Genomic DNA, 22805 nt, shown 5'->3' on the forward strand with positions numbered 1-22805 from the left:
CGTCTTAAATTTTCAAAAATAATAACTTTAAACCAAAATAAAAGATAATACCGAAAAAAATCCTACGAAAAAAAAATGTCTTATTTAATATTATATTAACTTATCAAGAGCCTCATTTACTGCGTCTGTCTATCGGATAAAGATAAAAACTAAAATAGATTAGGCCGTAGACTCAATACCACAACCTCTGCTGGTACAACAACCACTAAAGAGTAACCAGCTATCAAACAGTTCATGTTGTTGTTGTTGCTGTTACGAAAGCGCTTAATGCGAGCAATAAAATGTTGAGTGCAAATTTAAGCTCAGCAGTGCTCCGGTTGTACTCGTAGTAGAGAGCTACATTTGCGTATTAAAAAATTTAGTAACTTTTCGTGCTCAGCGACTTTTGGTTGATTTTGCGTTCCTCTGCTGGTAGGGCGAAATAATTTTCTATGGAAAAGTGTGAAATGTGCAGTTGACGAGTACTGGAGTACTGCCTGTGAATTTGGATTTATTTTTATTTAATTGTTTAGCTATAATAGTGAATACAATTTTTTATATTTGAAAAAGTATTGCTCAAGGAGCTTCGTAGTGTAATTTTACGACCGCAAACATGTCCACTTTTGTGAATGGCGTGCGTGGCGTCTTCCGCCGTCATCCCTTTCTCACCAACAGTGCCATTTATGGCAGTTTGTATGTCGCTGCTGAGTATTCTCAACAATATTTGGTGAAACGTGTGCTGGTAAATGTTTTTGTTTCTACATTCTCAATTTGCGTAAATGAAAAAATATAAATGCATACATATAAACGAATTTGTGTGTGCGTAATCAGCTGGTGATAAAGTTGTGTTTATAAGGGAATCAGAACGAGTCTGCAAGTAGTGGATTCTTGTGCTATGTAGTTAAATAGCAGGTGATTAGGTAATGCGAGAAAGTGTAATCGAATCAGTTTGAGAGTAAACGGCAGTAAACAAAGACAAAAAAAAAAACAAAAATTGAAGAAAGTTCTATTTCAGTGAAGAACCACTGAAATTCATTATAAAAAATTTAAAATATTTCCTTTTTGAAACAAGGAAGAAAGGAAGCCATTTTTATGTCATTCTGTATTAAGGGATCCCTGTGGTCTAGAGCTCGAAAATTCTGGATATTTTCAGGATTTTTTTTTACAATAAAACAAATGAAAAACGATATTTACATTTTTTAGGCTTCTTATATAACTTCTTTTACATACAAGAATGAATTTTTTTTTTAATTTTAATAATTTAAAAAATGGCGCTGAAGTTGATCCTCCCGAAAAATTGAACCTGCACGGTGTTGTTCATTTTGGCTCTTCTATTTATCTGAAACCCAAAAACTAAAAAAATTATTGATCAGTATGACTGCAGCCATGTTTCGCTACTAAAATAAAAAAAAATTGCCAAAATGGCACGGTTTTGAATTTGACAAAATGGCACCGGTTTTTTCAGTTTTTAATGAAAAATAAAACGATATAAATAAAATAATATGATACTCCTACGGGTGATAACCATTGATGTTGAGAACAATATACATATTAAAATTCCAGACTATTCGGTTGAATATTTGTTTTTTTTTGTTGACAACACCAGGCCAAAAAAGTCGTTTCGAGATAAATGAGTTTAAAGTTTGAGGTACAGGAGCACGCGGACCGCTTTCTACCTAGTCAATGAGCTGTAGAAGCTATAATATTGGGGATTTCCGGATGAATATTTCGCAGTATATTCTTAAGATCCTACATTTTCAAAATATCGAAAAAAAAAAATATAAATTTTTTGAAATTTCTAGACCACCGGGTCCCCGGAAGTTTAGCGAAAAAGTCGAACTACTCTTCATCTTACGAAGGTGGCTTGAAAAGTAATTGGCATAAGCAAAAAGAAAACCACAATTTTCTTGGTAAAACGCAATTTATTTCTTTAAATCGTCTCTGTATTAACTTAGTCCGCACAGTGAGAATGGTTGGCATAATGGAAAAGTACAATTCAATTTTTTACATTTTTTTAAAGTTTCATAGACCGTGTCTTAGTTTTTATGAAATTTTGTTCTCCAAACATTTGCTTCGAATTTGAAAGAAGCAAAAGTAATGATATATAAATAATAAGTTAATTAAAAATTACTCTTAGGGCTGGTGTGAGAACCGCTTGCAACATTATTGGTATAAATTTACCTTGACTTTTAAACATCAAACTTTTCTGGCTTTGCAAAAATCTTAGAAAGGCTAAATTTTTAAGTTTTTTCAGGCTTTGTGTGCTTTACAGACTTCCTGAAATAAACAGCTGATTCGAATATTGATGCAGGTGTTAATTTACAATAACAATAGAATTATTCTTTTAATAGTACTTTATTTTATTGGGGATTCTGCTGTTTCCGTGGCGCCTCAATCTTATGGCGGATTCTTATAGAACTCGACAAAAGGAAACGAAATGAAGGAGTAAAATTTTTTGATATCTCGCTTAGTTTTCGAGATATTGAATAAAAAAAAAACACGGAAAGGAGTTCTACGCAAAAATACTGTGGATTGCGTAGCCGGAGTCGGACTGATGAGGGTTATTTTTTTTAAGCTCAGCCGAAGGCCGCCCACGCGAAAAGAAGTTCTACGCAAAAATACTGTGGATTGCGTAGCCTATATTTTGTCTTATCTCGCCGGATTCTATCGAAACTGAAGAAAAAATTATTATTATTTTTTTAAATTTAATATCTCGAAAACTAAGCGAGATATCAAAAAATTTTACTCCTTCATTTCGTTTTCTTTTGTCGAGTTCTATAAGAATCCGTCATTAAATTGCGGCGCCACGGAAACAGCAGTATTGCCATTTTATTTTATAATACTTTATTTTTTTTGTCGCTATTTTAATTTTTATTTGATTTTAATTTATTTTCTTTTTTAAATTTATTTTCTTTTTTAAATTTTATATAATTTTATTTCATTTTATTACCTTATTTTATTTTACTTTTTCAAATGTGCTTAATTTTTTTATTTTATAATACGTTATTTTTATTTTTGTTTTGTATCTAATTATATTTAATTTTATTACTTCACTTCACTTTTTATTACTTCATATTATTCCAATTCGTTTTATTTTATTTCATTGGGCTTTTCTTAATTTTTATTATTTCAGTTTATTTAACTTAACGCTTGTTTGAATAAGTGCAATAATTTTTTATTTCATTTACTTAATTTTTATTAGTTTTATTTTTCTCTTTATTTCACTGTATTTTATTTAATTTTTTTCTTACTTCATTCTTAAAATTTTATTTATTTCTTTGCATTTTTTTTTAATTTAATTTAATTTTTTTATTTATTTATTTATGCTTTATCTAATTTTATTTTACTTTTTATTTCATTGTATTTAATTAGATTTTTTATTATTTTTTATATTAATTTATTTTACAATTTTGTGTTTTATTTAAGATTTATTAGTTTTTTTATTTCATTGTATTTTATGTAATTTTTTGTTGCTTATTTTATTTTTTTTTAATTTGCGTAATTTTTTAATGTCTTTGTATTTTATAAAATTTGTTTTTTTTTATTAATTTATTTTATTTGTTTCGAGTTTACTTAATTTTGATTAGTTTTATTTTACTTTTTATTTCATTGTGTTTTATTTAATTTTTTCTCACTTCATTTTATTTTAATATGTTTAATTTTTTTATTTCTTTGCATTTTCCTAAATTTTTTTATGTTTTTTTATATTAATTTATTTTATTTATTGTAAGAAATGAGGAAAAATTTGTTTGTGTCGGTCGCATAGTAATCGGCTCTCTATACAAAACAGATTTTCAATTGTAATTAGTGCGAAAACTGAAAATAAAACGTTATTAAAGCAAGTGCGAAGGTGTAGTGCTTCTATCGTGATAAATGTGGGTGCTACCCGGGACACAATAAAGAAAAATAGACTAAAACTTTATAAAATTACCTAAGCTTTGGATGAAAATTTCTCCTTCGTTGTCAACATCCAAATCTCCCGCGCAACTTTTTATCAGTTGATAAACAAAAACAGCTGATAATTAACGTCAACATAGATTTTAATTAAGTGTATACCTAAAAGTATACTACAAAAATTAAGGTGTTATAATATTGTATAACAGTTTAGAAGTTCAGAGTTGCCATCTGTCCAATAGAACTTATTAAAATAAAAATTTGTAAACTTTACAATTAAAAAAAAAAACAAAAACAAAAAAAAAAAATAAAAAAAAAAATAAAAATAAAAAAAAAAAAATTATAAACATTAAAAATGACCCAAACACCACCTCCAGGAGGTGGAAGGGCCGCGGAACCATCTATAAGTCGGAGTGTTAGAGGTAATACTAACTCAGAGATCGACGATTTAAAAAAGAAATTGAAAGAACTAGAAAAGCTTTGCCTCCAATTAAAAGTTGAAAACCAAAAACTCAAAGAGGAAAGTAATATTTCAAACTCATCCAATACAAAACAAACTTCAAACATAAATCCGGAACAGTATGAGACTGATGAAGAAGATCTTGCACGGGAAACCGTCTGGATCCTTAAAAAAAGCAAGAGACAAAGCAAAAAACGAAAGGCTGAAGAATCTCCTGAAATGGAACATATAAATAGTTTTCCACTGAGAATTCAAAATGCCACTGTCATAAATCAAAGTAAAAAGCGTGACCTTCGGCCCCCACCAATTATGGTTTCAAACGTCGAAAATTATCAGGACCTTAGAAATCTTGTTCAAAAAGCAGCCAAAAGTCACTTTGCTTTTAAATAATGAAACATACAAAATTAATGCATCTTCAAGTGATGATTACAGATCCATTACAAAAATGCTCACCATTTCAAATTCATCTTGGTACTCCTACGAAGATAAACAAACACGTCCAATAAAAGTGATGATCAAAAACTTACACCATTCATGTACCCCAATTTCGATAGTGGCTGACATTAAAGAACAAGGCCTTAACATAACGAATGTCGTAAACAAGTTAAAATGGAAAACCCGCGAACCACTAAACATGTTTCTTGCCACATTCGACTCCACCGAAGACATCAAGAAAATTTATGAAATTAAATACATTCTGCATTCTGTCGTTATAATCGAACCAGTTAAAAACTCCAAAGCTATTCCACAATGCAAAAATTGCCAAGCTTTTGGCCACACAAGAAACTTCTGCGGCAAATCACCCAGATGTGTCAAATGCAGCGGAAAACATAAAACTATCGAGTGTACTAAAGAAATGGATGAAAAGCCCAAATGCTGTAACTGTGGTGAAGACCACCCGGCCAATTACCGTGGATGCGTAATTGCGAAAGAGCTTCAAAAAATGCGAAATAAAACTGGTCAGAAACAAAATACGGCTACTGATAATCAGCCTAATAATATACGTACTGTTAATATGACAAAACATAATAATAGCCAAGCAATTTTACATAGTAATCGGAATAAACCAACCCTTTCCGATGTAGTAAAAGGTAAAGGTAGTGAAAAACTGGTTATAACCAAAACCCAAACAAAAAGTGAAGATATTCTCGCTCAAATCCTTAATAAATTAAATAAGCAAGAAGTTTTTAATACAGACCTCCAAAAGAGACTAAATAATCTCGAACAAAAGTTAAAAACATTGTTATGATTGATAACCTTGGAATTGTAGCGTGGAACTCGAATGGATTATTAAAAAACCAAAAGGAACTCGAACTACTTTTAAATATAGAAAAAATAGATATTTGCCTAATATCCGAAACACACTTTACTACACAAAACCACATTTCCTTCAAAAATTATAATGTCTATCACACAATACATCCAAACAATTGCGCAAGAGGAGGTACTGCAGTAATTATTAAAAACAGTTTAGAACACTACGAAGAAAATAAAACTAGCTCTGACATTCTCCAAACAACAACTGTTTCAGTAAGGTTAAAACACCAATATATGTCAATCACAGCTATTTACTGTCCACCGAGGTACACGATATCATCTGACGACTTCAAAACTCTTATTAATATGCACAAACGCAAATTTATTATTGGTGGAGATTTTAACGCGAAAAATACTTATTGGGGATCGCGCCTTACTACAACCAAAGGTCGGGAGCTACTTAAAGCGGCCCAAGAAACCGGATGTGATTTCATTTCTACTGGAAAACCAACGTACTGGCCAACAGATGTAAACAAAAAACCAGATTTAATTGATTTTTTCATGGTCCGAAAAGTATCCCAAAACTTCGTCAAAATAGAAGAGGGATTAAGTCTGAATTCTGACCATTCCCCTATATACTTGACCATAAGTGAATCAGTTGTTGAAAAAGAACCAAATCTGACTCTGTACAACAGATACACTGACTGGGCTTCGTTTAAATCAACACTTAGCACCGCAATGCATTTTTCTGCACCAATATTGACAGCTGAAAGTTTGGAGGTTGAGATCGATTCTTTTACGAAGAAAATTCAGAAAGCTGCTTGGGAAAACACGCCGGAATTGAGGCGGAAAACGATAGGCACCAACTACCCTAAAGAAATAAAACTTCTTCTTGCAAAAAAGAGAAAACTTCGCCGGAAGTGGCAGCAAACTCGTTCACCTGCAGATAAAACGAAACTCAACAATGCAGCAACTGCATTAAAAAAAGAAATATCAGTTATTGAAAATGAGTCAATGCAACGTTACCTATCAGAGCTTTCAGCTGATAAAAAAGATGACTATTTTCTCTGGAAAAGTACAAAGTATTTAAAACGACCAATATGCCATGTTCCACCTATTAGAAATGAAAATAGTACTTGGGCTAGAAGCGATGCAGAAAAAGCCACTGCTTTTGCGAAGTATTTGAAAAAAACTTTCACACCTAATAAGAGTAACTACGACTTAAACTCCTGTGGTACATATGAAAACCGTTCTGAAATTCCACAAATTACATTAAATGAGCTCAGAAAGGAAATCAAGCAACTTAAAGATAAAAAAGCTCCAGGCTTCGACCTTATAACTGCAGAAGTTTTAAAACAATTGCCAAATAAAGCCCTAAAACGATTGGCTTATCTTTTCAATACAGCTATTAAACTAAAATATTTTCCTGGACTGTGGAAAGTTGCGGAAGTTATAATGATTCCAAAACCAGGAAAAGATCCTCACGACGTGTCTTCATACCGTCCGATTTCTCTGTTATCACAAATATCCAAGTTGTTTGAAAAACTAATATTCCTCAGGTTGAAACCCATTATTGAATTAAAAGATCTAATACCTTCTCACCAATTTGGTTTCCGAAGTAAACACTCCACGTTGGAACAAGTCCATAGAATAATATCAGAAATCGAAAAAGCATTAGAGGAAAAGAAGGTATGTTCAGCAGTTTTCCTCGACTTCGCACAGGCGTTCGATAAAGTATGGCATGAAGGCTTGATTTACAAATTAAAGACTTGCCCCCCATACCAATATTGTAGTCTGCTGGAGTCATATATTACTTCAAGATATTTAAGAATTAAACAGGGAAAGGAATATTCTGAACTGGTTGAAATAAAAGCCGGCGTACCACAAGGTAGCATCCTGGGTCCAATCCTGTATATTCTTTATACCCGAGATTTACCACTAATGGCAAATTGTTTAACTGCCACCTTCGCTGACGACACTGCAATTTTATGTGTTGAAAAGACAGAAGAAAAAGCTGCAAGGAACCTTCAAACTGCAATCGACTCTATGGTATCATGGACGAGAAAATGGGGAATCAAACTCAATAACAGTAAATCCATTCACGTGAATTTTACAAATAAAATTACAAAATACCAACCAATAATGATTTCTAATGAAAAAGTCCCATTCGCTAATACTGCAAAATACCTAGGTATTACCCTAGATGCGAAGTTGCGATGGAAAGAGCATATAAAAATAAAACGAAATGAGCTTAACATCAGGCTAAACAAAATGAACTGGCTAATTGGATGGAAATCGCATTTATCCATATATAACAAATTATTGCTCTATAAACAAACATTAAAACCATTATGGGCCTATGGTGCACAGCTTTGGGGTTGCGCCAGTGAAGAAAATATCAATGTAATACAACGCTTTCAAAACGAAGTGCTGAGAATCATCGTTAAAGCACCCTGGTACGTCAGAAATGCTGATATTCATCGGGACCTTAAAGTTAACACTGTAACTGAAGAAATTAAGAAAATAGCAGAAGCGCACCAAATTCGACTTCAAGGGCATGTAAACGAAGAAGCTAGGAGCATCCTTAGTAACCCGTGCCCAGTTCGAAGATTAAAGAGGAAAAAACCACATGAACTTGCTGGCTATTAACAGAAAATAAGAAATATTGTTTGTAATTTCTTTTTATCAATTGTAATTTATTTTCGAATCAAACTGCTCGTTAGTTTCTGAACTAGTTGTAGTGTAATTAAACATTGTAATTTACTTATTATGTTTGAAATAAAAAAAAAAAAAAAAAAAAAATTTGTATTTTACTTAAAATTTATTAGTCTCTTTATTTCACTGCATTTTATTTAATGTTTTGTTCCTTTATTTTATGTTTTTTAATTTGTTTCATTTGTTTATATTTTACTTAATTTTTATTAGTTTTTTATTTTATTTTATTTTATTTTATTTTACTTTACTTTATTTTATTTTATTTAATTAGCCAGGATAATAAATTGCAATATTATATTTTACTATACTTAAACATTTTTTGTATTACATATTCATATTCCCCTTACACACACAAACACACTACTTTTCGTGTACAGCCGGAAAGCGAAGCGGAGAAAGAGGATATCGATTATGCCACAATAGGTCGGTATGCTGTGATGGGCACAACCGTTTTCGCACCAACACTCTATACATGGTTTGTTTATTTCCTTATTTTCATCACTGGCGGTATTCACAAAACCGATTAGAGAAATAATTTTATACAATTTTTATACACATTATTTAATAAATATTTTCCAATATGGATTTTTTTTTTTAATTTTTCTTACTATTTCGGTTTTGTGGTAAGCTACGCCCAGTAGTTTATAGTTTTCTTCATTACCATTAAGTGCTTTTAATTTAAATATTTGCTTACATCAATGCACCTCTTATATACATGTATTGTTCACATTTAATTTTGACATTTTCCGTTCACTATGCCCTTTGATTAGTTTCAATTAAAATAAATTTGCACTTGAGCATTGTACTCAGCATTGTGCGCACATACATATGCATAAATTAATCATAAAATCTTCCTCGCCATTGTTCGTCCAATGTTTGCATCGCCGCTATTATCATTTGTTACTTCTTGCGTTTGGCTCGCTCTCAGACTCAATCTCCCCATTGTTTTGTTTGTTTTTGTTTATATGCACACATTTGATATCAATCGCTGTTCTTATCATTGTAGCCTCGTTACTCGTCACACACACACACACCTAACTACGAGTTCCCCACAGTACAAAATGCACGTGTTATTTATTTATTACTCTCTACACTCTCACAAATAAAAGTTGCCTCTGCTCACCTATATAAGTGCATTCTTAACATACATATGTGGGTATAACTCTCTACAAATACTCTCTCCTATTTTATACCAGTATTATTCAACTGCCTTAGCTTTTCAACAATCACCAACTTCAACATTTTTCACTTGCGTCTAAAGCTGGATAAAAGAAAAAATTAAGCTTTGTTTTCATAAACTTTTACACTCCCGGAAAATGTCAGTTACTTTAAAAGTCTAAATCGACAAGAGCTTAATTTAAATTCTGTTTCTAACTGAACGTGTCTGGTAGCACCTAATTACATGGATTTTATATAGGTACATAATTGGGTTATACTAAACCTATTTGCAAATACAAATGATCTAAAAAATAGTTATTTATAAAAATATTTTATATTAAATTTTAATATAAAATTTTAACTTAATTTTTTAATATTAAATTTAAATAATTTTCCAAGTTATTTTACGGCTTTTACGTAAGGAAATAATACTGGTAATTGCTTAACTTGCAATTTCGGGATATTTTTAATGTAGTCCCAAAATTCCGGGATTGGTCCCCAAACATAACTCTCTTAAGGTTTGCAAAAATGCAACCTGAGTTTTACTTAAGTTCACGATCAATTGTCCCTCTCATTCGGTAGAATTTAAACTTCATTCATAAGCCACTTTGTGATTTTCTTATTTTGTTATATCTTTGGTTTGCTTTTCCTTAAAATCTTGCATTATTTGCGTATTCTTTATATTAACCAGCCACACTTAGAGCACTCGGTACACTCACTTCACAAAAGCACTCGTTACACGCATTTTACTAAAGCACTAAAAAGTATGTGGCTCTCAAACTGTTTCTTAGTCTTGTCTAGCGCAGCTTGAGTGATGAAACGAACGTATAAAGGCACAGCTGTATTAGTCCGCACATCTCTTTAGGCATTTGCCTATGCACTGCTCAGCATAACAATGCATTAATAATTGTTTATTTTTAATAAATTTTTAATAATAATTCCGTTCTTTTATTTTTGCCTAAAAACAAAATCAGGTACAAGTGGCTGGATCGCACATTTCCAGGTACTGCCAAGCAGACCATCGTCAAGAAACTGGTGTGGGATCAATTTGTCTTGACGCCCTACCTGCTGACAGTTTTTTACACAGGTACTTGCAGAAGTTGATGGAAATTTTGTTAAGAAATTTTACCTCTTTTTGTAAAATCATTCATTTTAAAATTATTAAAACTTAAAATTATATTCTATATATAAAAGTGTAGGGAGCATTCTTTTACAACTCGAGCGACATTTTTGAATGAATTAAATTTTTTACGTTTTCTTTAATGAAAAAAGTTATTTTTAAAGTGAAACTTTTTAGGCGTCGATGGACGTGCCAGAATGGAGAGTAAAATTTCAAGGCCATGCAACATTTTGGACATTTTCGTTCCGCCAGAGAGAAAAAAGGTGTAACGTAGAGGAGAAGGAGAGAGAGAGCTATACCTTATATATATCTTAGATACACTTTAAGCCTGAGTTTTTGCATGTGGTTGCTAATTTCTAGTGAGAAATAACACTGCCTACTTTTTGGCGCTTGTTTGTTGGTGCAAACTTATAGGAAATATATTTTTGATGCCTACTTTTCGGCGTTATATTTCCTTGGTGCCTACTGTTTGGGGCGTTTTTTGGTCCAAATTTTTTTCCGTTTATTTTTGGTGCCTACTTTTTGGCGCTCATTTCCGTTTCCTGACTGGTGCTTGTGCGTACTATAAAGTGCTATCCATTCCGGCGTCGGATTTATATGTTGCCTTGCGGTAATTTGTGCCGTTGCTGCGGTCCTGGAATTGCTGCGTTTGTGCGGGTGATAAACGCTCGGAGTAGTGCGCGTTGCTGCCACGGCTTGTGTCCGGCGTTTATCTACACCGGTCGACCCTTCTCCGTTTTTTATAAATTTTGTCTATTTGTATTCTCTGCAAATGTGATGCATTTATTTAATAGGACTATGAATAAGTTCGTGCGGTTTTTTTCGAAATTTGAAACTTTATTGACGTAAAATGGTTACAAATTTAATATTCAAAATATTGTCCATCGCTTACTACTACTTTTTCCCATCTTTCTGGCAATTCACGGATTCCCTTTGTGAAAAATTCGGTCGGTTTTGCCGCAATCCACGAATCGATCCATTTTTTGACTTCATCGTAATTACGGAAGTGCTGGTCAGCCAGGCCATGTTGCATCGATCGGAAGAGATAGTAATCGGATGGCGCAAGGTCTGGACTATACAGCGGGTGGGGTAGGACATCCCATTTGAGCGTTTCTAAGTATGTTTTGACCACTTGTGCAACATGTGGCCGAGCATTGTCATGTTGCAAAATAACTTTGTCGTGTCTATCGGCGTATTGCGGCCGTTTTTCTCGCAGTGCTCCGCTCAAACGCATCAATTGTCGTCGGTAGACATCCCCCGTAATCGTTTCATTCGGTTTCAGTAGCTCATAATACACAACACCCAGCTGGTCCCACCAGATACACAGCATAACCTTCAGGCCATGAATATTCTGCGCCGACGTCGATGTTGAAGCATGGCCAGGGTATCCATACGTTGCCCGACGTTTTGGATTGTCGTAATGGACCCACTTTTCATCGCCAGTCACAATTCGATGCAAAAAACCCTTTCTTTTGTGCCGTTGAAGCAGTTGTTCGCATGCCATAAAACGGCGTTCAACGTCTCTTGGCTTCAATTCATACGGCACCCAATGGCCTACCTTTCGGATCATTCCCATGGCTTTTAAACGTTTGGAAATGGTTGATTGATCAACTCCCAAAGTTTTTGCAACCACTTCTTGCGTTTGAGCCGGATCTTGATCGAGCAATTCCTCCAATTCGGTATCCATGAACTTTGGCGGCGCACCCTCGCGTTCTTCGTCTTCCAAGCCAAAATCACCACTTTTAAAGCGTGCAAACCACTTCTGGCACGTTCGCTCAGATAGAGTATGCTCACCATAAACTTCCACCAAGATACGATGACTTTCGGCTGCTTTTTTCTTCATATTAAAATAATGAAGAAGAATTCCCCGCAAAAACACATTATTTGGCACGAAATTCGACATTTTCAAGTGTGGTAAAAATATTGTTGTTTACGCTTCAAATAAAAAACTTATACTGACGTTTGTGCCTTACGACAGTAGCTCTCCAATGAATGTTTGGAAATGTGGATCGATGGAATAATAATCAAGTTACGCCATCTGTTGTAAAACCGCACGAACTTATAAATAGACCTATTAGATATATATTCTTTCTCTCTCTTCCTCTCATTCTCTCTCGGGTCTCTCTCGGTCTTCTTTGTCTGCCTTGAAAGTTTCACTTCTGTTATGTGTACTACTCTACACGGACTTTTTTTTAAATATTTATTTTGGATAATAATAAATAGACGAAATTCGTGATTTTTTTTTGGCTTGAGTACTCATTTTCAAATATTCTTTACACTGGTTCCATTCCGGCGAAAAACTTCTGCACAAAAATTAAAAATTCCGCCAAATCAAAAATATATCGATACATTTTTATTCAAATCTGTCCGCCTTGTAGCAGAATCTTCCATATTTGCATACACAAATAATGCGTTTTATTCTTTCATCCTGTTTTCACTTCAATTTTTCGTATTCTGCATATTTTTAGGCATGTCTTTAATGGAACGCGCTGAGGATCCCTTCAAGGAGTTGCGCGAAAAGTTCGTGCCTACATTTGTACGCTCTTGCATTTTTTGGCTGCCAGCGCAAACATTAAATTTCGTTTTGGTTGCGCCGAGATTTCGTGTGATTTACATGGGTGTTTGTGGTTTCATCTGGGTAAACATTTTGTGCTGGATTAAGCGGCAGCGAAACGAGCTGGAGCCCGAGAGTGGAGTGAAGGTGAAGGTGGCTGCTCAGTAGAGGCCTAAACTAAAATCAGCTGTAGCTGTATTTTAAAAATCAGATTTAAATTTACGTTAGAATAGTTAGTTAAACAAAGCAATGCAATGAGGTTTGAGTTTATAATAAAAAACCGCAAGGGAGCTTAGCATTTTAAAATATTTCATGAACTTGTGAGAATGAATTTCGAAAATGTCGATAACATCGGTATAACGATAACTACAGCATGCAAATGTTGATATATTTGCCTGATTGAAAATCATGGAGAGTTAGAGATTCAGGCATTCTAGTGTTTGTCTAGTTGTACTCCATTTAAAATCATTATTTTTACTTATAATTAAATTTTTATTTTATAATGTCTACCAAAAAACTATCAGCAATATGGAAAATAAACCTTATTTCAGATAATTAGCTGAAATAAAAAAAATAAATATAAATAATTGGCGCGTATACTTCTGTTAGGTGTTTGGACGCGCTTCTTTTTCTATTTGTGGCATGCCCGTTGATATTGTTCTACAAATGGTGAGACCTTCAGTTTTAAGCCGACCCTGAAGGGCAAATGCGTTTTCACAACAGAAATACACTCGAAATGAGTTTTCACAACAGAAATACACTGCCAAGGGAACCTACGCACTCCCGAAGGATAGTCGTGCATCAACTGATTCGGCTATGGCGGCTATCAGCTGAAATACTTTCCGCAAATTGACTCTGTGAAACTAGGACAATTAATATTAAATATCAAAAGGAAAATAATGGTACGTGATAGTATCGCTCCCTATTTTCATTTTCTTGCCAATACCGTCTTAACACAAGGTGGCGCAAAATTAATCATCCACTTCTGTTTTTTAATAACTTTTTCACTAAATTAAACAAAAAAAAAAAATGCTTTTGAGTGATGTACAGACTGTGTTAGAAAAGAGGAACCGCGATTATTTATGAAGCATAAAAAACATATATTTAGTGTAGTCCTCATCGTTGTCGAGTATAGCCTGGCATCTTCTTAATGCTTTGGGCCAGCTTCTCTGCGCAGCTCGTTGACAAATAGGACTAGATTTTGGGAACTTGACGCTCGAGTTGCTTTAATTCATGTACTGCCCTTCTGACAAGATGCGTTTTCATAGTTTCCCACACATTTTTAATGGGGTTGGCGTCTGGGAACTAGGAAGCCCTGTCCATTACTGTGGCGCCATTTTCTTGTTTTGTTGTCTCCCAATGAGTTTTTCTGAGAGCGGTGGTTTTGATGATGTGGGACGGTAGGATAGGTTCGCCTCCTTCAGTCGTCATTCGATGGTGTTGATACTCACATCTTTTCTCCTTTTAGCGAGAACTGATCGTGTTTTCCGGAGTCACAAAGAAGGGCCCCACTTAAAAAGTTGGACCCTTGGAACTTGGAGATTTATCCTGCTTTTTGTCGTCACTCACTTCAAACCGCGCTTGGAAAAGTCATAAACATTTTAGTCCACCTTATTCTGCTGATTCGACATCACAACAAACTTTTTTGATTTTTTAATCACCTTTGCGGCTCGGCGTAAGATACTATCGGCCCTTTCGAATGTGTGCATAAAAATAAAAAAAAAAAATAAATAAATAATTGGCGTGTACACTTCTGTTAAGTGTTTGGCGAGCTCCTCCTACTATTTGTGGTGTGCGTCTTGATGTTGTTCCGCAAATGGAGGGACCTACAGTTTCAAGCCGACTCCGAACGGCAGATATTTTTATGAGGAGCTTTTTCATGGCAGAAATACACTCGGAGGTTTGCCATTGCCTGCCGAGGGGCGACCGCTCTGTGAATTCCGAATGGTAATCACGCACCAACCCATTCGGCTACGGCGGCCGCCAAAAAATACCGCCTCGAAACACTTCGCGTACTTCTCACTGATTTTTATTTGGTTGCGTTTACAGGAAAATTTCGAACGACATTGACCTGAGTTAGCACTGGCATCGTAGCCCTTGAGTGGGACTATTATGCAGCCAAAAGCAGAACAAAATATACATGCATATTTTGGAGTTATAAGAAAAATACCGGCTTTTTTCTTCTGACACAGACTGTAAATCTTTATGTGGACCTTTACGTGCTCCATTGCCTGTCTGTTTGTATGCTACAGGTGTCTAGTTTAAAAAAATATAAATTGCAAAAACTAGGTACATATTTGCTGTTAGGGTGATTAATTTTGCGCCACCTTATATACGCATGCAAATTAAAATAACTAAAAATTCTATCGATGAATTAATAATACCACTCATAAAAAATAAAAGCTTTCGAGAAGGCCGAAGATGCTGCCGCTTTCGACCGGCCTAAATTTAAGTGTAGATTACGAAATCGACGAGACAAACAATTACACGCAAAATTTTTCGAACTTCTAAATATATGCGTTGGTTGTAATAATTGCAAAAACTTCCCTCTTTTTTAATATTCTTTTGTTTTTTTTTTCATGGAATTTCATATTCTTGATTACCTTGCATAATTTATAGAATTAAGAAATTTACATTTTTTTTTAAATATATAAAGACAAAATTAGAAATATCGAATATCACGAAAAGTATAAAAATATTGGGTTGTTCGGAAAGTAATTCCGTTTTTTTGTGGTGAAAATGAAAGACGATCTTCGCCTTCAGACCTTTCCGTGTGGTCATAAACAGTTGAATTCCATAAATTTAACCTCTCACCGATCTCACGTGTCTTTATCAGCTTCAACCGGCCTCCCAGAATGTGGAGCATCTTCGACATCAAAACTGCCGGATCGAAATTTTACAAATCAGTTCTGGCACTGCCGTATTGTCAACACATCTTCTCCATACACATCGTTTAATTTCTTTCTAGCTTTAATGACGTTTTTATCTTTTCTATAGTAAAAAAAAGAGGTTGTCTGTAAAGTCGGTTTACTGACGATAGTTTAACGTGATAACGTCATAAGAAAATACTGATTGAATGGTTGCATTTTTCAAAAGAAAATTTTAATTTTATTTGTTTGATAGATATTTTGTATGGATATAGAGAATGAGTTAACATTAACATAACATAATATACTTTAACATAACATAACATAACATAACATAACATAACATAACATAACATAACATAACATAACATTACATAACATAACATAACATAACATAACATAACATAACATAACATAACATAACATATCATAAAGCATTCACCAACAGCTTTCATTTGATACCCATATTGTACATACACGTCCGAAGGTTACCCGGGTCCACGTTTTGACCTATATCCCGAGACCCTATCTACCAATAGGTATTCAAACTATATGGAAATCATCTTCAATACCTACTTAACAATGTGTGTAAATTTGGTTTAATTCGGTTCAAAGACACGGTGGGTCCACGTTTTGGCATATATTTCGAGACCCTAGTCATCAATAGGTATGAAAATTACCCCGTATTAAAACACTTATCAACAGCTTTCATTTGATATCCATATTGTACAAACACATTCTAGGGTCCACGTTTTGGTCTCTATCTCGAGACCCTAGTCACGGAACGGATGGAAATACTCTGAACTAAAGCATTCACCAACAGCTTCCATTTGATACCCATATTGTACATACACATCCGAAGGTTACCCGGGTCCACGTTTTGACCTATATCTCGAGACCATATCTACCAATAGGTACCCAAACTATACGGAAACCATCTTCAATACCTCCTTAACAATGTGTGGTAGTTTGGTTTAATTCGGTTCAAAGACACGGCGGGTCCACGTTTTGGCATATATTTCCAGACCCTAGTCATCAATAGGTATGAAAATTACCCCGTATTAAAGCACTTATCAACAGCTTTCATTTGATAACCATATTGTATATTACATACACATCCGAAGGTTACCCGGGTCCACGTTTTGACCTATATCTCGAGCCCTATTTCCAAAATAAAATATAATCCATGTTACTCGTGATGTAGCTTTCGAATGGTGAAAGAATTTTTAAAATCGGTCCAGTAGTTTTTGAGCCTATTCATTACAACCAAACAAACAAAGTTTTCCTCTTTATATGTAATATTAGTATAGATATGGTAAATATTACCATACATTTTTTCCTTCATATATAATAAAAAAATAATAATAATAACATTAAAACCACAGGTATTATTAACAAACTTGGTTTTATTTTAAATTCTTCAAGTAAATCAAATTAATAATAATCAGTAAGAAGGCATATGCCAATACAAATACGTGAATTTATATATGTACATATGCGCATATACATACATATATACGCTCACTTAAGTAGGGGAGAGCAAGATGTCGAACGTTGCCGTTCGTTTGCTTTGTTTGCTTTGTCGTTCGTTCCGCGCTTTCGCTTGCAGTTCATTCAATGCAAAGAGCAAGGTAACTACATATGAGCAAGGTAACACTAATATGAGCAAGGTAACACTAATGAGCAAGGTAACTACATATGAGCAAGGTAACGACACATTTTTTCGTGCGTGCAGCCTGTTAAATCGAATTATAAGACGTTATCACGTCAAAAGTAAAATGCGACGAAAATGCTGCTTATTGCTTTCCAAATTTAAAAGAGCACCGACCAAGAACTACTGCTTAAAATCAATTGAACTAATTCATACACAAGCCTTGCTATATCAGCTGGTGAAATATATGATGACAATGCGACTTAAGAGTGAAGTTAGCTGCGAAAAAATACAATTAAATTATCTGTCGGGAAAAAACGAAATTACTTTCGGAACAACCCAATATAATACCACGCCTTAAATATGCTTTATTGCCCATATCTATCGACAAATTGGTAACTATATTATATCAATAATTTTAAATACAAAATATCTCGATAAATAAGGAGACGCCTAAATCTAATCTTTAATTACGAAATTGACGATATGCTGAGAACAACAAAATATTTCGATATATTAATTATGTAGTTTTAGAAATATAAATATAAATAAAACTTTTAAATTTTTTAATTTAAAAAATTTTAAGAATTTATGGATTAAAATGTAAGTATAGCTGCAAATGAAAAAATATTTTGCACAATAAATTATTACATAATGAAACTAATTTAAAAATATTTTTTTACATACGTGAATTTTTTTGAATATTTTTAGCTCGAAATCTAAGCAAAATAGGTGAAAAATGTATTTGAAATTTTTCTTTCGTCTTGCAGAAATTAAGAAAGTCTGAGATTTTGTTTGCCTTTTGTTTGCGCTTCACAGCCAAAGATGATGGTAATGGTAACGGTTGTACGGTTAAGGCTAAGGCCTTTATGTACTGCGACCAGATTGATCTATTGTGCGCCCCTAATTACTGAATTGTAATTATTTAGTATACCAAGGAGTCGAACCAGCTCCTCAGGAGGGAACAATTCTAGGTCTTCCTCCTCTAGTAGGTACGAGCCCAGGATTCTGTGGCTCCTGTGGCCTAATGCCTCCCAGTTGGTGAGTAAAAGTAAGAGAGTAAGTTCCATAGACTCCTCTTCATCACAGCATAACCTGCATAATCTTATACTAGGTAACCCTATTGTGTTTAAGTGTTTATTACAGACAAAGTGACCTGTGAGTGCGCCACAGAGTAATCTGAGGCCCTTTTAATCTAGGGTTAGAGCGGATTTTGCCCTATTGGCATTGAAGTTCAACAACTTTTTGGAGTGATTAAGGCCGCTTTTGCCGTTCCAGTGTTCCTTGATTTTAGTTTGAAACCATTTTTTGGTTTCCTGTTTTATATTATTTTTGTTAAAGCCGAAAAATGGGGTTGGTCCAATAAATATCCCTTCTGCCCCTTTTTTTTTGGCATAAAAGTCTACCTTCTCATTTCCTTCGTGTCCCTCCTGTCCTGGTATCCAAATCAGTGAGATCTGATTATGAGGGGCCAGTTTCTTGAGTGCATTGTTACACTCTATTAGAACTTTTGACTTGAATGTGAAGCTATTCAAGCTATTCAACCAAAAGATGATAGATTCACCAGGCTTGGCCATTAGCTATGGAGAAAAACAAAATTGTGCAAGCAGCTTCGACTGTCACTTCAGAGGGTACTCGGCAGCAGAATATTATCTGCTCATTTCACAAGTATTCACTTACTCTTTCAATCAGTCAGCAGTAAAGCAACGCGAGTGGGAACTATGCCGATTTTTTCGCATATCTTCAACCCCATCTGCGTTTTTTTGCGAGCAAACCGCTGTCATGACCCCGGTTACGTCAGCAAATAAGCTGATTCCTTCAAAGTCGCAGAGAAAAATATCGGAAGCGAGCTTTCACCATATACTCAAAAATGGGTTAGCTATATACTATTGTTCTATATATCACCATATAAGCGCTCTTCTGATATTTTTCAGCGACTTTTCTTATACCACAGTAAACGAAATTTTACCTCGAAAGGGCAAAAGAGTTGTTGTGCTTGCTCGAAAGTGTTTAATTTCCGAACATTGTGCTCTATGCGGGGTACAAATTTTAAATGCGGAATCTTTCAACTCACAAAATGATCGAGAATATGTTTTGCAAGCTGCTTTGAAGCAGGGTGAAAAGATTTTGGAGGTCTGGCTGAAAATTAAACCGTTGATTGGCTCACAGCGAGTTCGGCAGAATATGACTTCCCAGTGCGATTATTTGTCAACAGCTCATGACTGGGCAATATTGATGAATAATGCAATCAGATAGGTATACTTTAGATGCTCATACCGTTGCTTCCATATTATTATTATTATTATTAGAAGGCCATTACGCACTGCGACCAGAGTTGATCTATTGTGAAAGGCCTATTTTGTAACCCTAGAGTTTTAGGCTTTTTAGAAATTTTAGCACAGTTTTGGGTTTGTTGTTCCAAAGATTGCATGGAGATACTACGATACCACCAAGGTGGTGAAGTCTTTGTCTGCCCAACGCAGGACATTCACAAAGCACATGCTCTGAGCTTTCTATGTCCATTTCGCAAAAGCGGCAGACATTGGTCTCGGATAGACCAATATTGTTTAGATGGTACCTCAGGCTGCAGTGACCTGTAAGGTATCCGGTTAAAAGACGCAGATCTACTCTGTTTAGTGAGAGAAGTTTGTCAGATATTCCTTTGTTGGGACTTAGGAATAGTTTGGCTTGACGCTGACCGGCACAGTTTAGCCAGTGTGCGGCAAGTTTTCTTTCCTCCCATTTCCTAAGGAATTCATTAATGTGGCCTTTTGTCAGTCCACAGAAAGGCTCAGGACCAGTAAGTTGCATATTTGCTCCTTGTTTTGCAAGGTCGTCAGCCATTTCATTTCCCTCATGTTCTTCATGTCCCGGAATCCAACATAGTGTTACTGTGTTGAGGTTTCCTAACGTGTTTAGGAGGTTTAGGCAATCGTTTACCAATTTAGAGGTGATGGTTGTTGATAGAAGGGCTTTTAAAGCCGCTTGGCTATCTGAAAGTATGTAGATGTGAGTACCTCTCATTTTCCTCCTAAGGCATTCTCTCACACATATTTCAATGGCATGTATTTCTGCCTGGAATATTGTTGGGTAGGATCCCATCGGAATCAATTTTTTGAATTTGGGCCCATTGATTCCTGCCCCTGTTCTACCATTTTCCAATTTGGACCCATCAGTAAACCATAGCTGGGAGCCTGGTTTGAAAGTGATAGAGTTAGTTCTCCAGTCTGTTCGTTCATTGATTATAACTTGGAAGTTCCTGAAGAGCATTGGTTTGGGTGATAGTATATCATCCCTATGAAGAATGGGACTATGTAGGAAGTCTTCTAAGATCTTTAAATGTCCTTTCATATCCCCACTTTTAAGTTGAGATATACCTTTTAGTCTTAAGGCACTCGAGCCAGCTTCCCTTTTAATTAGAATTGGAAGCGGTGGTATGTTCAGGAGCACACCCAATGCATCCGTGGGACACGTTTTCATAGCCCCTGTAATACCAACACATACCAGGCGATGAAGTTTGCTTAATTCGTTTGCCACCTTTCTTTGCTTGACCTTGGGCCACCATGCTAAGGATGCATAAGTGACTATGGGTTTTACAACTGTGGTGAATGTCCAGAAGGTCATTCTAGGGCTTGGTCCCCATGTCTTACCAAAAAGCCTTGTACAGGCAAAGAATGCCCTTGTCGCTTTTGAAGTAACTCTCTCAATATGGGAGTTCCACGTAAGCGTTTTGTCAAGACTAACGCCAAGATAGTTCGCTTCTGTCGAGAGTTCAAGTGTTGTTCTATTAAGGGTCGGACATTTGAGATTTATGTTACTTCTCCTAGTAAACGGTACAAGTGTTGTTTTGGATGGGTTGATGGAGAGCCCTTTTTCCGTGCACCATTTGTTTATTATTGTAAGGGCTTGCTGCATGCAATCCGAAATGGTTTCCTCATGCCAGCCTAATACATAAACTACTAGGTCATCAGTGTAACCCTGAGTGTGAAATCCTAGGTTATTCAGTTTCTGGAGAAGTTCATCTATGACTAGAGTCCACAGAAGAGGAGAGAGTACGCCACCTTGAGGGCAACCTCTTGTGGCTTTAATAGATTTGATTGTTCCTCCTAGTTCGGTGCTGATCGTCCTAGATTTCAGCATGAATATTATCCATCTAGTGATGGGTTCAGGTACCTCCTTTAGATATAGGGCATTATAGATTGCCTCATAGGAGGTGTTATCAAAAGCTCCTGATATGTCAATAAATGCACATAGAGCTATCTGTTTGGACTCAATAGCCTTTTCAATAACTGTTACCAGGCTGTGTATTGCAGTCTCAGTGGATTTTCCCTGTTGATAGGCAAATTGAAGTCGATGCAGTGGGAATTTAGCTAGATTGTATTCCCTAATATACTGATCAACTATCTTTTCCATTGTTTTGAGAAAAAATGAGCTGAGACTAATTGGTCTGTATGATTTAGGCAATTGTTCGGGTTTTTCCCTACCTTTGGAATAAATACGACCTTAACCTCAGCCCATTTTGTAGGCAAATATCCTAGCAGTAAGCTTGCTTTGTATAGTCTGGCCAAATTAGGGATAATATGGTGTGCACCCTGCTGTAAAAGACAGGGGAATATCCCATCAGGACCAGGAGATTTGTATGGGCTGAATGTTGATATCGCCCATTGTACCCGCTTTTCATGGAATAGCTTGTTTGCTAGTTTTAAGTTCTCAGCACCCGCAGATGTAGTAGTTTCTGCCGGTACAGAGATCTCGTCTAGCACAAGTGATCCAGGGAAGTGAGTGTCCAGTAGAAGTTGACTGGTTTCCTCTGGATTCCTTGTGTAGCTTCCGTCTGGCGTTTTCAGGGTACTAATGCCGTTTGAGTGATCTTTTAGTAGGGCTTTTTGGATGCTTACATATACCCAAATAGCTACTTAGTCCACGTCCTTTTTAAGTGTGCAACAGATTTTGAATTTATTTTGCAAGATGTTCGGAAAACTTTTTCTATACAATTATTTTCGAGAATAGGTTTCATGGGCAAAAGTTTTCTCACATTTCATGGGATGATTTGCCTGCCTTATCAAATCAGGAGTTTCTAACTTTTAACTGCACAACAAACAAGGCGGAAGTATTTACAGATAAAGAATACAATATTTATGTATAAGCGT

General features: G+C 35.2%; 1 protein-coding gene across 1 annotated transcript; it reads left to right on the forward strand.

Annotated features, from left to right (window-relative positions):
* Nucleotides 1-329: 329 nt before the first annotated feature.
* LOC128860010 (mpv17-like protein) lies at nt 330-13643 on the forward strand. Its single transcript, XM_054097220.1, has 4 exons — nt 330-721; nt 8683-8780; nt 10438-10550; nt 13052-13643. Exons 1-4 carry the CDS (start codon nt 593-595, stop codon nt 13303-13305), a joined length of 594 nt encoding a protein of 197 aa, XP_053953195.1. The 5' UTR covers nt 330-592; the 3' UTR covers nt 13306-13643.
* Nucleotides 13644-22805: the final 9162 nt, after the last annotated feature.

The sequence above is a fragment of the Anastrepha ludens genome, chromosome 4 (assembly GCF_028408465.1).
Source record: "Anastrepha ludens isolate Willacy chromosome 4, idAnaLude1.1, whole genome shotgun sequence".
NCBI lineage: Eukaryota > Metazoa > Arthropoda > Insecta > Diptera > Tephritidae > Anastrepha > Anastrepha ludens.

Coding starts and splice junctions, on each gene's coding strand:
- LOC128860010 (XM_054097220.1), top strand. CDS start 593: ATGTCCACTTTTGTGAATGGCGTGCGTGGCGTCTTCCGCCGTCATCCC. Junction 722..8,682: donor ATTTGGTGAAACGTGTGCTG/GTAAATGTTTTT, acceptor TTTCGTGTACAG/CCGGAAAGCGAAGCGGAGAA. Junction 8,781..10,437: donor GCACCAACACTCTATACATG/GTTTGTTTATTT, acceptor AAACAAAATCAG/GTACAAGTGGCTGGATCGCA.